Here is a 12,227-nt window from a genome sequence, read left to right as displayed (position 1 = left end):
AGCACTGGTGTTGCGTGTGCCCTAGGGGGCAGTTTTGGTCCCAGTCAGGAGGGGTGCTATGACTCACATGGAGGACCAGCGTGCTCCTCGTCACACGGTCCACAGGCTTGTAGAGCAGAGCTGCGGAGAGAGAGGAGTGGTGAGAGAGGCCACACGTGGAGACGCACACCAGCTGCCTGAACACCCTCAGTGCAAGGGTGAGTGGGCAGGGGGCTGCCCCAGCCTCCACAGGCTCCATCTCCCCTCTGTGCAGTGACAAGGGCAAGGCTACAGCACCCACCTGGAACACTTTGAGCTTTAAGCCCTGGACATTCATTGCATGTGGCGTTCAGAGCAGCTCGTCAGACCCGGGCCTGCACGGCTGGCTCAGTGACAACAGCTAAAAAGGCTCAGCATTGCCACTCCTGGGGTCAGGGAGCCCACCCTGGCAAGGATGGGCTGGGGGGGCCCCAATTCTGGAGGGAGACCTGCTCTCCAGCCCAGAGGGCACACTGAGAGCAGACCTCTTGGCTGCCCTTACCATCAACCCCGGGACGTCTCAGATGTCTGACTCCAAGACAGGCAAGAACCTACTCAGATGCCGAAACAACTCTTGGTTTGATAGGTTCTCTGGTGACCTGCCTGAGGACACCTGGACTCCAGAGGCACACGAGCCCCACTGCAATGGGAGCAGCCCCCTGGCCGACCTCAGCCGCCTGTGCTTCTCCGTGACGACAGTGAGCGTGGCCCATCTCAGGCATGGACGCTTAGGTGTGTTCTGAGACATGCCAGGTGTGTTTCCTCACGACACTCCCGCGACCAACATAAGGCACACATCGCTACTTTCATTTTGCAGATGGGGAAACTGAGGCTCCGAGCACAAAGCTCTGGAGGCTATTCTTTGCAATTGTAACTATTCACAACACCCTAACAATTGAAAGAAAGAACTGACTGATAATTCCTGATACCACTTTCCCAGCAACGCTGGACTCAAACCCCGCCCAGCCACTTAGAACCTGTGCCCTGCACAGGTTACTTCATGACTAAACTTGTCATTGGCAAAAACCGAAAATAAAATCCTCTTTACAGCCGGGTGCAGTAGCTCATGCCTGTAATCCTAGCACTTTGGGAGGTCAAGGCAGGCCGATCACTTGAGGTCAGGAGTTCAAGACCAGCCTGAACAATATAGGGAAACCCCGTCTCTATTAAAAACACAAAAATTAGCTGGTTGTGGTGGCGTATGCCTGTAATCCCAGCTACAGAAGCTGAGGCAGGAGAATCACTTAAACCCGGAGGTGGAGGTTGCCGTGAACTGAGATTGCGCCACTGCACTCCAGCCTGGGCCACAAGAGCAAAAATCCGATTCAAAAAAAAAAAAATCCTCCTTACAAGGCCACTGGGGACAACACGATGACATTTAAGTCAGTTTAAACAGCACCTTGTTGCTACTGTTGTTGGCAAACTGGTCCTGACCATGTCCTTCCCAGCCCTCCCTGAGCTGTTTTTTCCCCATCCCCACTCTATTTTAAGAGTAGAACAGGGAAGGCGCCCAGGTGTGACCCAAGTGGGCACTGTGTCTGCTTTTCCACACCGCCACCTATAAGGGCAGCAGCACCCCCACGAGGGCACACAGAGGCCCCAGCACGCAGAACTCACTTTCTAGGGAGTTCTTGGTCGTAGGATCCTTGGCATCTTTGTTGCTTCTGGCTCTCAGGTTCTGCAGAGAGAAAAGCACACGTTCAGACAGATAACAGAAGCAGCTTTGATGCGGCAGAAAGTTCCACCTTTGGCAGCAATCTGGGCTTTTCCTCACTGCAATGAACCCAGGCGCATTCTGAGCTGATAATGAAATCACAGGGTGCGCAGGGACCCACGGGCAAGCTGAGCACCCAGGATGCCCCGGAGGCTGCGGTCCACCTGGGACAGGCCTTCTCAGCCAAGGACTGTTGACATTTTGGGCTGGAGATTCTCTGAGCAGGTGTCCTGTACACTGCAGGGTGCTAAGCGGCTGCCCTGGCCTCTACCTATAGGCACAGGAGCGCACCTGCCTTCCCACTGTTGTGACAACCAAAAGCGTCTCCAGGCATTGCCAAGTGTCTGTCCCCTGTGAACAAAATCACGCCTGGCTGAGATCCTCTGACTCAGAGAATCCTGCAAATGGAGGCCAACAGGAGCACGCTCCTAAACACACATCACTGTTTTCTTGGGGCAATTAGATGGCATGCAGGGGGCTGGCAGTTTGGAAGAGCACTCGCCTTTGGAAACAGCCAGGGCAGGCCCATCACTGCAGACTGACACTGGATTCTCCCTCCACCCGCCGTCTCCGGATTTGCAAGTGTACTTGCTAAAAAATGAGGTGCTAATGAGATTTCCAGGGCAAGAGCAGGGCTTATAAGTGAAGAGCCTAGGATGTTTTGATACAAGTGCATTGAACGCATCACTGGAGAAATGTGGTATAAAAGATCCCTGTGTGCCTCAGATCTGCTGGGAAGCTGAGATTAATTCCCGGTACTAAGCTTCTGAACAAAGGCATAAGCAACAGAGATGGAAGAGATTCTGAGGTTTACTCTGCCAACCTCTTGTGTTGTAGGAAACATCTCAAGACCAAAAGAAAGTGTTTTCCAGCTCGCTGGGGCCAAACGCTGCCATGCGCTTTGGTACCTTTCCTGAGAGTTTAACAGCCCTTACAGTGACTGTTCCTCTGTACATCTGACTCAGCAGTTCCCAAAGGGTGTGAGGGGGTGGGAGAGCCAAATGAAAGACTGCAAAAACAGGTGCTGGGCTCACATGAGCCTGGGAGGCGGCCCACGTGCCTTGGAAAGTGCGATGCTTGGGAGTTACCTGCAAGTTCCAGGAACACCTGACTCAAGAAAACGTATGAGTTGGCCGGGCACGGTGGCTCACGCCTGTAATCCTAGCACTCTGGGAGGCCGAGGTGGGTGGATCACCTGAGGTCAGGAGTTCAAGACCAGCCTGGCCATCATGGTGAAACCCCATCTTAAAAAAAAGAAAAAAAAAGAAAAGAAAACGTGTGAGTTTGGCTTAACCCTGTATCTCCCAAACCAGCCTGACTCCCAAAGCCCTTTTCATCTAATTCCTATTACCTACTCTCTGGAGAGCTGGCGTTCCATGAAAGCAGATCTAACTGGACGCTGCCCATCTCTCAGGACTGTCCCAGGAGAAGATGGACACTATTCCACTCCTTCCTGTACTTGAGGGTGATCCTCAAATTCTCATGCCTGAGCACTGACCCCCTCCCACTTCCATAGGGCTTGCCACTTTCTCTTCCTTGCGTTTGACTCTGCTCTCTTTGGGTGACTCCAATTTCTCTGGATCTTTTTTGAAACACAGAGAACCGAAGTGCATGCTGCTCTGACGGTGCAAGTGCCACAAACCTTCACAGTGGGCCAGCTTGCGGCTGACCCTGAGCCCCATTGTACTTCCTGCATCCCAGCCACAGCACAGAATCCACTGGTGCATGACTGGTGGGACCACGTGATCCCCAGGTGGCGTCCCATGGTGTCTCCTCCCTCCTCTGCAGAAACCTGTCCGGGTGGACTTGAACTTGCCCGTCTAACTATAACCTGCTCTTAAAAGCTCAGGTCCCTGATTTGTCAAGGTCACTTCAAATTCGGTGTCACCATTCCAGCTGCTGGGGAGGACAGTTGCTCATTTAAAGAAAAAGGAAGAGAGAACAGATTGAATGGTCCAGAGGGAGTCTGGCAGCAGGGAGGGAAGTTGGAGCCCTGGATGCATGCAGAGCCTGTTACCAGCAGCACCCGGTGGAGCGGGGTGCCCCACGGGCTCTGGAGGAACAGGGCGGCAGGTACTGTTACTACTGGAAACATCAGAGCGGGGACCATGATGCGCCGTCCTGTGATGAACAGGACGACGGCATAAAGTCTCGAGAACAAAAGCCCAGGGGTGACAGCTGAGGGTGTGTCTCAGCAAGGGTGACTGCATTCACTCCCTACTTCTAGTGCCCATGTCTCTTTCTAACCCTGCGGTTCTCACATTCTGCTCCATGCGAGAACCACGGGGTTAGAAAGAGACATGGGTACTAGAAGTAGGGCGTGAATGCAGAACCCCTACTTTCTGCTCAGAACCCTTGCTGGGTGCTGGAAAGCCAAGTCAGAAGGCAAAGCTACAGCGAGTTGGTGGGATCATCAAGAAGCAAAGGCCCCTGAAGAGGAAAATGTCGCAGAGTGGCCACCAGGCAGACACAGGGTGGGGAAGGGCAGGAAGAACCCCAGTCTGGAGAGTGCAGACCAGGGGTGCGGCTGGGTTCTGGTCCTGGCTTGGCCACCAGCCTCCTGAATGGCCCTTTCATGGTCTCTGTTTCTGAATGACTCTTTCGAGGCCCAGGGTGCTAACACTGCATGGTTTGAGGTTTCAGCTTCCTGGGGCTAAATGCAGGCAGGGAGTCAGTAGCCTCTCAAACGTGGGGCCTGGGGCAGGCAGTGCAGCTCCAACCTGCTGCTTTGCTCCTCACATGGGTCTAGAGAGCACAGGTGACATGAGCCCTCGCCCCGCGGCACTAGCCCCTCAATGCTTCCCGCTCTCAAAGTCTCTGAAAGGCCGGAAAAGGAAGAGTGGGTCACCTCCGGCCATGCCTCCAGTGCCAGGTACAAAGTCAGCCTCAGGACACTTGTGGTGAGAGCTGTTAACGGGCAGAACTACAAACACTCCTCACTGCAGACAGAAGGTGCAAAGAGTGTCCCCAGAACCCGGCCAACCCCCAGAATCAGGCCCTCGCCCCTGGGGAGGCAGGACATCCTGTCAGCTGGTCCTCCTGTCTGGGCACAATAGCATCCCCAGCATGGGGCTGATGCAGCAAACCCAACAGAATCTGGAAACAGCTAGGTTTCACGACCAGATCTTGATCTGGCGCTCTGTTCTCCCGGGGAGGTGGAGGGTACAGGTGGGAGTCAGGGTGCACCTGGCTGAACGGCATCAAGGCATTACCTCAGAGATTTCTGCAAACTGAGCATTGGCCTGACAGCACTTCTCTGCCATTTCCATGGCAACTCCATAGTTGTCCACGAAGGCCCGGTACACACCCAGCTGGCTGGCCTGCAGGGAGGAAGGAAGAGAGAGTCGACAGGTGCTGCAGCCCCTCCAACAGCTCATCAGGAACTCCAGGGGCCTCGGCTCTTCTGTGCTGCTCTCTCCCACCTGCTCCCCTCCCCACGCGCCCAGCACACTTCCCGCTCCCAAAATGACATGCTGAGAAGTGACTCACGACGCCACACAGGTAACAGTTCCCTTCCAGAGCTACTTATTCCTCCCACCCCACTTGCTGAAATGGTGCCATGAGCGGCAGCTAAAGTTCGAGGTTGTCAGTGAATCTGGACAAGTGTCTGCACGCAGCATCTTCTCATTCTGGCTGCAGGAGTGTATCCTGGACACAGAGGTCACCCCTCATCCCACCCAGTGTCCACTCCTGTCCAGTCCCTTCAGACACATAAGACACACAGAGTCCAGCTGCCTCTGCAGAAGAGAGCCTCCCACTGCACAGACACAAGCCCATCCCAGGCCTGATGAGGGTGCCCCAGTGTCACACTGCACACCTGGCAGGGGAGAGACTGACTGGCTGTAAAGTGAGAGGTGTTTTGTTTGTTCTCTATTAAACCAAAGGCTATAACAGATATCCTTACTGCACCTCCAGCTCAGACACACACTCGATTCGGCAACAACTTCCCCTGTGTGTGAGTGCAGCAGACACAGCCATCTCTGGGCCTCACAACAGCTTTAGGGGCAGCGAGGGAAAACCAGCAAACTCAGGCCTGGGGAGTGGAAGAGCAGACCCAGGAGATGCACTGGTCAGGGCTGGAGACTCCCCCTGCAGCTGATTGCAAACTGGAAGCCCAAGGCATTCATGGCTCCTGGCATTTGTTTTGTGTCAAACCTAATTTTATTTCCATGTGCATTTGCATTTATATTGAATTTTATGTTTCTACAGATGACAATTCCGGATGCTGGATAAACCAGGCACTCTTGGTATTATCTGATCTTCTGGCCCTGCTCCCTATGGAGGCTGTGTGAAGGGTCTTAGAGTGTACAAGGAAAGGGTAGCAGCCAGAAGACACCCACCAGCCCCTGCCACATTGAGGAAACCTTGTATCCTCCAATGCTAGGTTCTTCCTTATCAGTGCAGTGATGAGGCCCAGAGCTCTTCCTTTCTCTCCTTCCTCCTCTGCAAGTCACTGAGTATCTCCCCACCAAACTAAGGGCCTGCTTTAGGCCTTGTCACCACAGTGGTGAATAATTCAGACGAGGCGCTGCCCTCTGAAGCTGGTGTTCTAACAGGAGAGCACCTGATAAACACATGTGTGAACACACACGGGCAACGTGATGGCAGATGGTTACAACCGGGATGGGGACCGAGAGCAATGGGGGTGCTTTGGAGAATGTGGTCAGGGCCAGGACAGCCTCTCAGAAGAGGTGACAGCTGGGTGGGGTCTTGGGAGGAGGACTCCTTTCAGGACTTCTCCTCCTCCTGCTCCAGGAGCTCACATCTTCCAAGTGGCTTGTGAGAAGTTTTAAGCAATTCCTTTCCACATTTTTCACTAATCAAAAACACGCCTCCAGATCTGATGCACTGAGAAGCAGAACATGAAGCTATTCCTGAGGAAACTGGCAAACCTGAGCAGGCCTGTGCCCTTCAAAAAGTGTCAAGGTCAGCTGGGCACAGCAGCTCACGCCTGTATAATCCTAGCACTTTGGGGGACGCTGAGGCAGGCAGATCACTTGAGGTCAGGAGTGTGAGACCAGCCTGGCCAACATAGTGAAACCTCATCTCTACTGAAAATACAAAAATTAGCCAGGTGTGGAGGTGTGCACCTGTAATCCCAGCTATGTGGGAGGCTGAGGCAGGAGAATTGCTTGAATCCAGGAGGCAGAGGCTGCAGTGAGCCGAGAGCATGCCACTGCACTCCAGCCTGGGTGATAGAGACTCTGCCTCCAAAAAAAACAAAGTTAAGGTCACGGAAGACAAGCAAAGTCTAAGGAACTGGAGCAGATTGAAGGAGACTAAAGAGAGGTGACAACCAAGTTCGTAACATGATCTTAAACCGGGACCCGAATGAGAATGAAAACAGCTGTGAAGAAGGCGACTGTTAATTTGGAGGAAATGTATATGAACTATATATTAAATCATAGTAGCTCATCAGTGTGAAATTTCCTGAATTTAACAAATTGTACTGTGGGTTACAGAAGAGAATGTCCTTGTTCACAGCAAATACACAATGAAGTATTCAGAGGGGAAAAAATTCCTGTGCTTGTGTGTATGTGTGCATGTGTGTTTGTGTGTGCACAAAAAGACATAAAGCAAATGTGGCAAAAAGTTACAATCAGTGTATCTGGGTGAAGGCTATACTTCGTCCCGTTCTTATAGTTCTCCTGTAAGTCCGAAATAATTAGAAAAATAAAAATTCTGAGTTGATAAAACTGCAGCCAGAAACAAAACCCGGAGTGGGGAAGTCAGCCCGTGCAGCCCCACAGGAGGAGGTGGCAGAAGCCGCATCTGGGTCTGGCTTTCTAAACCACTGGACTTGGATGATGAGTTCCTGGGCTTGGAGGCAGCACCAGAACTGGGCAGGGCACTGTGAGCTCCTTTGGTCCTAAGACTTGTCCAACCAGGAAGCCTCATGGAGCAGTGCTGGGCCAACCCTACTGAGCTGGTCTGCAGGGACAAGGGCAGGCACCCGACTTATCTGTTCTTGCAGAGGCCCCAACACCCAGTCCAGGTTGGGCACACATGAGTACTCAGCTTGTGGTTACGGGGAAAAACTTCCCACTGCAGCCCCAGCCTCTCCCCCGAGTCTTCCAGCTGCATCATCTGACTCATGAAGGCTACCTAGTTCAAGGCCTTCAGGGAAGCCAGCAGAAACTTTCCAAAGTTAAATTCCAGTGTTCATCAGATATTAACATGTTTTAAAAGTCTCTGAACAATTTTGAGTATTATTTAGGAAGAGCTCTGGATGTTTTTCTTCCCCCAACACCACGATTCTTCCTTTCTCAGGAGGGCGGCAGGCCAAGTTATGTCCACTACTTTTAAAACTGCTGCCACACACAGGGAGAAATGGGGGGCTTCAAAGATGGAGGGCGCAGCGTACATCAAAATACAGCCTCCTGCTCTCTGGCCATAGGGGAAAGAGCCCCAAGAAGCAAGAATTGGAACAAAGTGCCTTGTGTGTTTCTCAAGTCTTAGCTCTGGCCTGGAGTCTGGGCGAGGGGGTGGTCTGCAGCACAGGGTAGCAGAGGGAGGGGTCTGCCTACAGGAAAGCCACACCTCAGAGCAGAAAACTCAGTCCCCAGCACCAGCCAAAGAGAAGCCTGAGGCTACAGCTGAGTGTCTGGGTAGTCCAGGAGTGCTGGGGACAGGGCTTTTAAGGAATCACATGCTCTTCACACTTAGAGGGGGCCTGGCCTCAGCCCACACCTGCCCCTAGAGGACTTGTTTCCCTGTAGAGGAAGCCTGCTTCAGGTAAAGTGTGTGCACACAGGGTATGGTGGTGTGCGTACCTGTGGTCCCAGCTACACTGAAGGCTGAGGCTGGAGGATGGCTTCAGCCAGTTCTGGGCTGTAGTACACTACACACTAAGTTTGGCATCAATATGGTGACCTCCCAGGAGTCGGGAACCATCAGTTTGCCTAAGAAGTGAAACAGCCAAGACTGGAAACAAAGGAGGTCAAAACTCCTGTGCTGATTAGCAGTGGAATCGTGCCTGTGAATAGCCACTGCACTCCAGCCTGGACAACATAGTGAGTCCCTGTCTCTTTTTATAAGTACCTACGTAAGGCTGGGCACAGTGGCTCACATCTGTAATCCCAGCTGAGGGGGGCTAGGATTTGGGAGGCTGAGGCGGGCAGATCACAAGGTCAGGAGTTCGAGACCAGCCTGGCCAACATGGTGAAACCCCATCTCTGCTAAAAATACAAAAATTAGTTGGGTGTGTTGGCACTCGCCTGTAATCCTAGCTACTCAGAAGGCTGAGGCAGGAGAATAGCTTGAATCCAGGAGGTGGAGGTTGTAGTGAGCCGAGATCGCACCACTACACTCCAGCCTGGGCAACAGAGGGAGATTCCGTCTCAAAAAAACAAACAAACAAAACCTATATAAATAAGCATTTTTTAAAAAGGCTGGGCAAGGTGGCTCACACCTGTAATCCCAGCACTTTGGAAGGCTGAGGTGGGTGGATCACTTGAGGCTGGGAGTTCGAGACCAGCCTGGCCAACACAGCAAAACCCTCTCTAGTAAAAATACAAAAACTTAGCTGGGCGTGGTGGTACATGCCTGTAGTGCCAGGACCGGCTCTGGGTCACTCACCAGCTTCTGGAAGAGGTCGCCCACCCGCTGCAGGTGGCTCCACTGCTGCACGCGGGGGAAGAGCCCATCATAGAACTCCTTGTGGATCTCGTAGAGCTCAGGCACTTTGAAGAAGATGGTCTCGATCTGCTGACTCGTCAGCACCGGCTGAGAGGTGGTGGCAGCAGCTTTCAAAGGCTTCATGGGCTGGAAGAGGGCACAGGTGAGAGGGGCTGCCATCTGTCAGGTGCACGGCATGACAGTGGACAGTCACGGTTACTTGACATATGCACTTTTATTTTTAAATCACATAACAAATACAATTTTAAAACCAGCTTTGCTTGGCAACTCAGTCTTCCACTGGTATCCACACCAGGGACAGCGAGCTGCACCCAGGCTCTGACAGCTGACCTGGGACTTATGGGCAAAGAGGCTCCACAACTCTGTCACCCTGCCCCGCCCCACCCTGCTCAGCTTCCTACACCCTCCTCACCAGCAGCAGTGCCTCCAGGTGGCTCAGGTAGGTCTCCTCGCTGGCCAGGATTCCAGACAGGACCCATTTTCTCATCTCCAAGCCCTTTTCCAAGTCCAGCTCACTCTGCAGGAGAAACAGACAGACGTCAGACTGGAAGGGTGGAAGGGGGATGCTTGCATCAGGGCCTTCTGAGAGAGGAGGGTCAGCTTGTTGACCTCTGGACAAACCCCTACCCCCATGAAGGCTCCACATGGAATTAAAGGGAGGAAGGGGACCCTCAACACATACTCAGCCACAGGGTTGTGGCCACAGAGAATCCCAGGGGCAATACCTGGAGCCACCTTTACTCTTGCCAGACCACGAAACAGAAAGTTTGGTGCGGAGCAGACTGGGCCAGGCCTCTCTCCACGCCTTCTGCATGCAACCCAGGAGTAGCTGCCTGACACGGTCAAGGAAGGAGAAGGAGAATCTGACCCGAGGGGGCGACGGAGCCCATGGCATGGCCACCCGGCTCCTGCTGCAGCCAAGCTCCCCTCCCCACTGCTCACATGGGGCTCCCTCACCTGGATTCTCTGACTGCTGCTGCCACATGACCCTTTGACTGATGGGGCCTACGCAGCACCTCCCTCCCAAACACGGGGATTGTTAACACCTACTCTAGAAGAACCCCGTCCCTTGGGATCAAGGCCTGTGTCCCCGACCCTGCTTTTTAGACCCTGACATCATTGACAGGGACCCTCTTACATGTGGGCTATGACAAAGTACCCTTCCCATCAGCGTTCCTGCTGAAAGTTCAGGGATTCTCTACTGTTTTTGTCTCCAAAAGATGGAGCTGGCACACTGTTGGACGTTAATGTTGGGGACAGAGCCCATGGCCCCGGGAGACTGCCTTCTGAGTTATGATAACGTCTCCCCGCCCCCCACCCAAATTCATGTTGAAGCCTTAACCCCCTGTACCTCAGAATGTTACTGTATTTGAAGGCAGGGCTTTAAGGAGGTAATTAAGCTAAACCAAAGCCAAAAGGTTCCATATGTCTAGTTCTTTTTTTTGAGACGAGGTCTCCCTCTGTCACTCAGACTGGAGTGCTGTGGCACAGTCACAGCTTACTGCAGCCTCCGGAGCCCAGGCTGAAGCAATCCTCGCACCTAATCCTCCCAAGCAGCTGGAACCACAGGCATCTCCCCATCATGCTCTACTAACTTAACAAAATCTTTTTGGGGGGAGGCATGGTGGCTCATGCCTGTAATCCCAGCACTTTGGGAGGCCGAGGCAGGCAGATCACCTGAAGTCACGAGTTCGAGACCACCAGCTTGGCCAACATGGTAAAACCCCATCTCTACCAAAAATACAAAAATTAGCCAGGAGTGGTGGCAGGTGACTGTAATATCAGCTACTGGGGAGGCAGAGGCAGGAGAATCACCTGAACCCAGGAGGTGGAGGTTGCAGTGAGCTGAGATCACACCATTGCGCTCTAGCCTGAGCAACAAGAGCGAAACTGCCTCTCAAAACAAAACAAAAAAAAGCCACATTGCCCAGGCTGGTCTTGAACTCCTGAGCTCAAACAATCCTTCCACGATGGCCTCCCTGAGTACTGAGATTATAGGTATGAGCCATAGCACCCCACCAGGACTTGTAAAAGAAGAAGAGATCAGGACACAGACTCAAATGTAGGGAACATCATGTGAAGACACATAGAGAAGACAAGCCCGGGAGAGGGGCCTGAGAAGAAACCAACCCTGCCAACTCCTTGACCTTGAACTTCAGGCCTCCAGAGCTACAAGAAAATAAACTCCTCAGTCTGTGATGTTTACTTACAACAGCCCTAGCAAAGGCATGACACTAAAGATGACGCCAAAGGCCATGGAAACTGCCGCCTGACTTCCGGGCCACTCCCACCTGCTCCCTGGCTACCGGCAACGTTGGAGGCTGGCCATGCCCATGGCAGCACCTCAGTGCTCCACCGGGCTGAGGCTGTGCTCCCTCTGCCTGCCTGTGCCCATCAGCTCCGCCAGCAGTCAGTGAGAAGTGCCAGAGAGTGAGTGAGTGTGTGTGTGTGTGTGTGTGTGTGTGTGTGTATGTGTGGGGGGTGGGGTCTGTGTCTGTGACAGCCCCACCTACCTCTCCACTGGTTGCTGGGCTCACGGGTGTGGAACTGGGGTGGTGGTCCCTGATCACTCAGTTTTCCACTTTCGGAGAAAATCACTGGCTGCAGGCAGGCTCCTCTTCAGCCCCACTGACATCCTGGAGGGGCTCTGTTAGGGACTAGGGGGTGTCCTGTGCCTTGCAAAATTCAGTGCAGCATCCCTGGCCTCCACCTACCATATGTGAGTAACACCCTCTCCCCTAAGCTGTGGTAGCCACAAACGTCTCCAGACGCTGCCACATATGCCCTGGGAGCAGAATCACCCCCAGTGAAAACTGATGGGTTTGAGGAAGGATCTGACTGAGGCCAGCTCAGGCCT

The 12,227-nt window shown here is 53.2% G+C and overlaps 1 protein-coding gene across 1 annotated transcript in view; it reads right to left on the bottom strand.

Moving 5' to 3' along the window:
- BCR (BCR activator of RhoGEF and GTPase) overlaps positions 1–12,227 on the bottom strand; it is a 132,565-nt gene that overhangs the window by 42,145 nt on the left and 78,193 nt on the right. The window contains exons 3-7 of the mRNA XM_064371896.1: positions 9,783–9,887; positions 9,311–9,496; positions 4,945–5,052; positions 1,636–1,696; positions 68–120 (exon numbers count right to left, since the gene is read on the bottom strand). Coding sequence (XP_064227966.1) covers positions 68–120; positions 1,636–1,696; positions 4,945–5,052; positions 9,311–9,496; positions 9,783–9,887 — 513 coding nt within the window. The remainder of the gene's footprint in view (positions 1–67; positions 121–1,635; positions 1,697–4,944; positions 5,053–9,310; positions 9,497–9,782; positions 9,888–12,227) is intronic.

This window comes from Aotus nancymaae, unplaced genomic scaffold, assembly GCF_030222135.1.
Source record: "Aotus nancymaae isolate 86718 unplaced genomic scaffold, 86718_ANA_hifiasm-v0.15.2.pri h1tg000210l, whole genome shotgun sequence".
Lineage (NCBI taxonomy): Eukaryota > Metazoa > Chordata > Mammalia > Primates > Aotidae > Aotus > Aotus nancymaae.
Note: the sequence above shows the minus strand (reverse complement) of the source record. Positions and strands in the feature narration are given on the sequence as shown.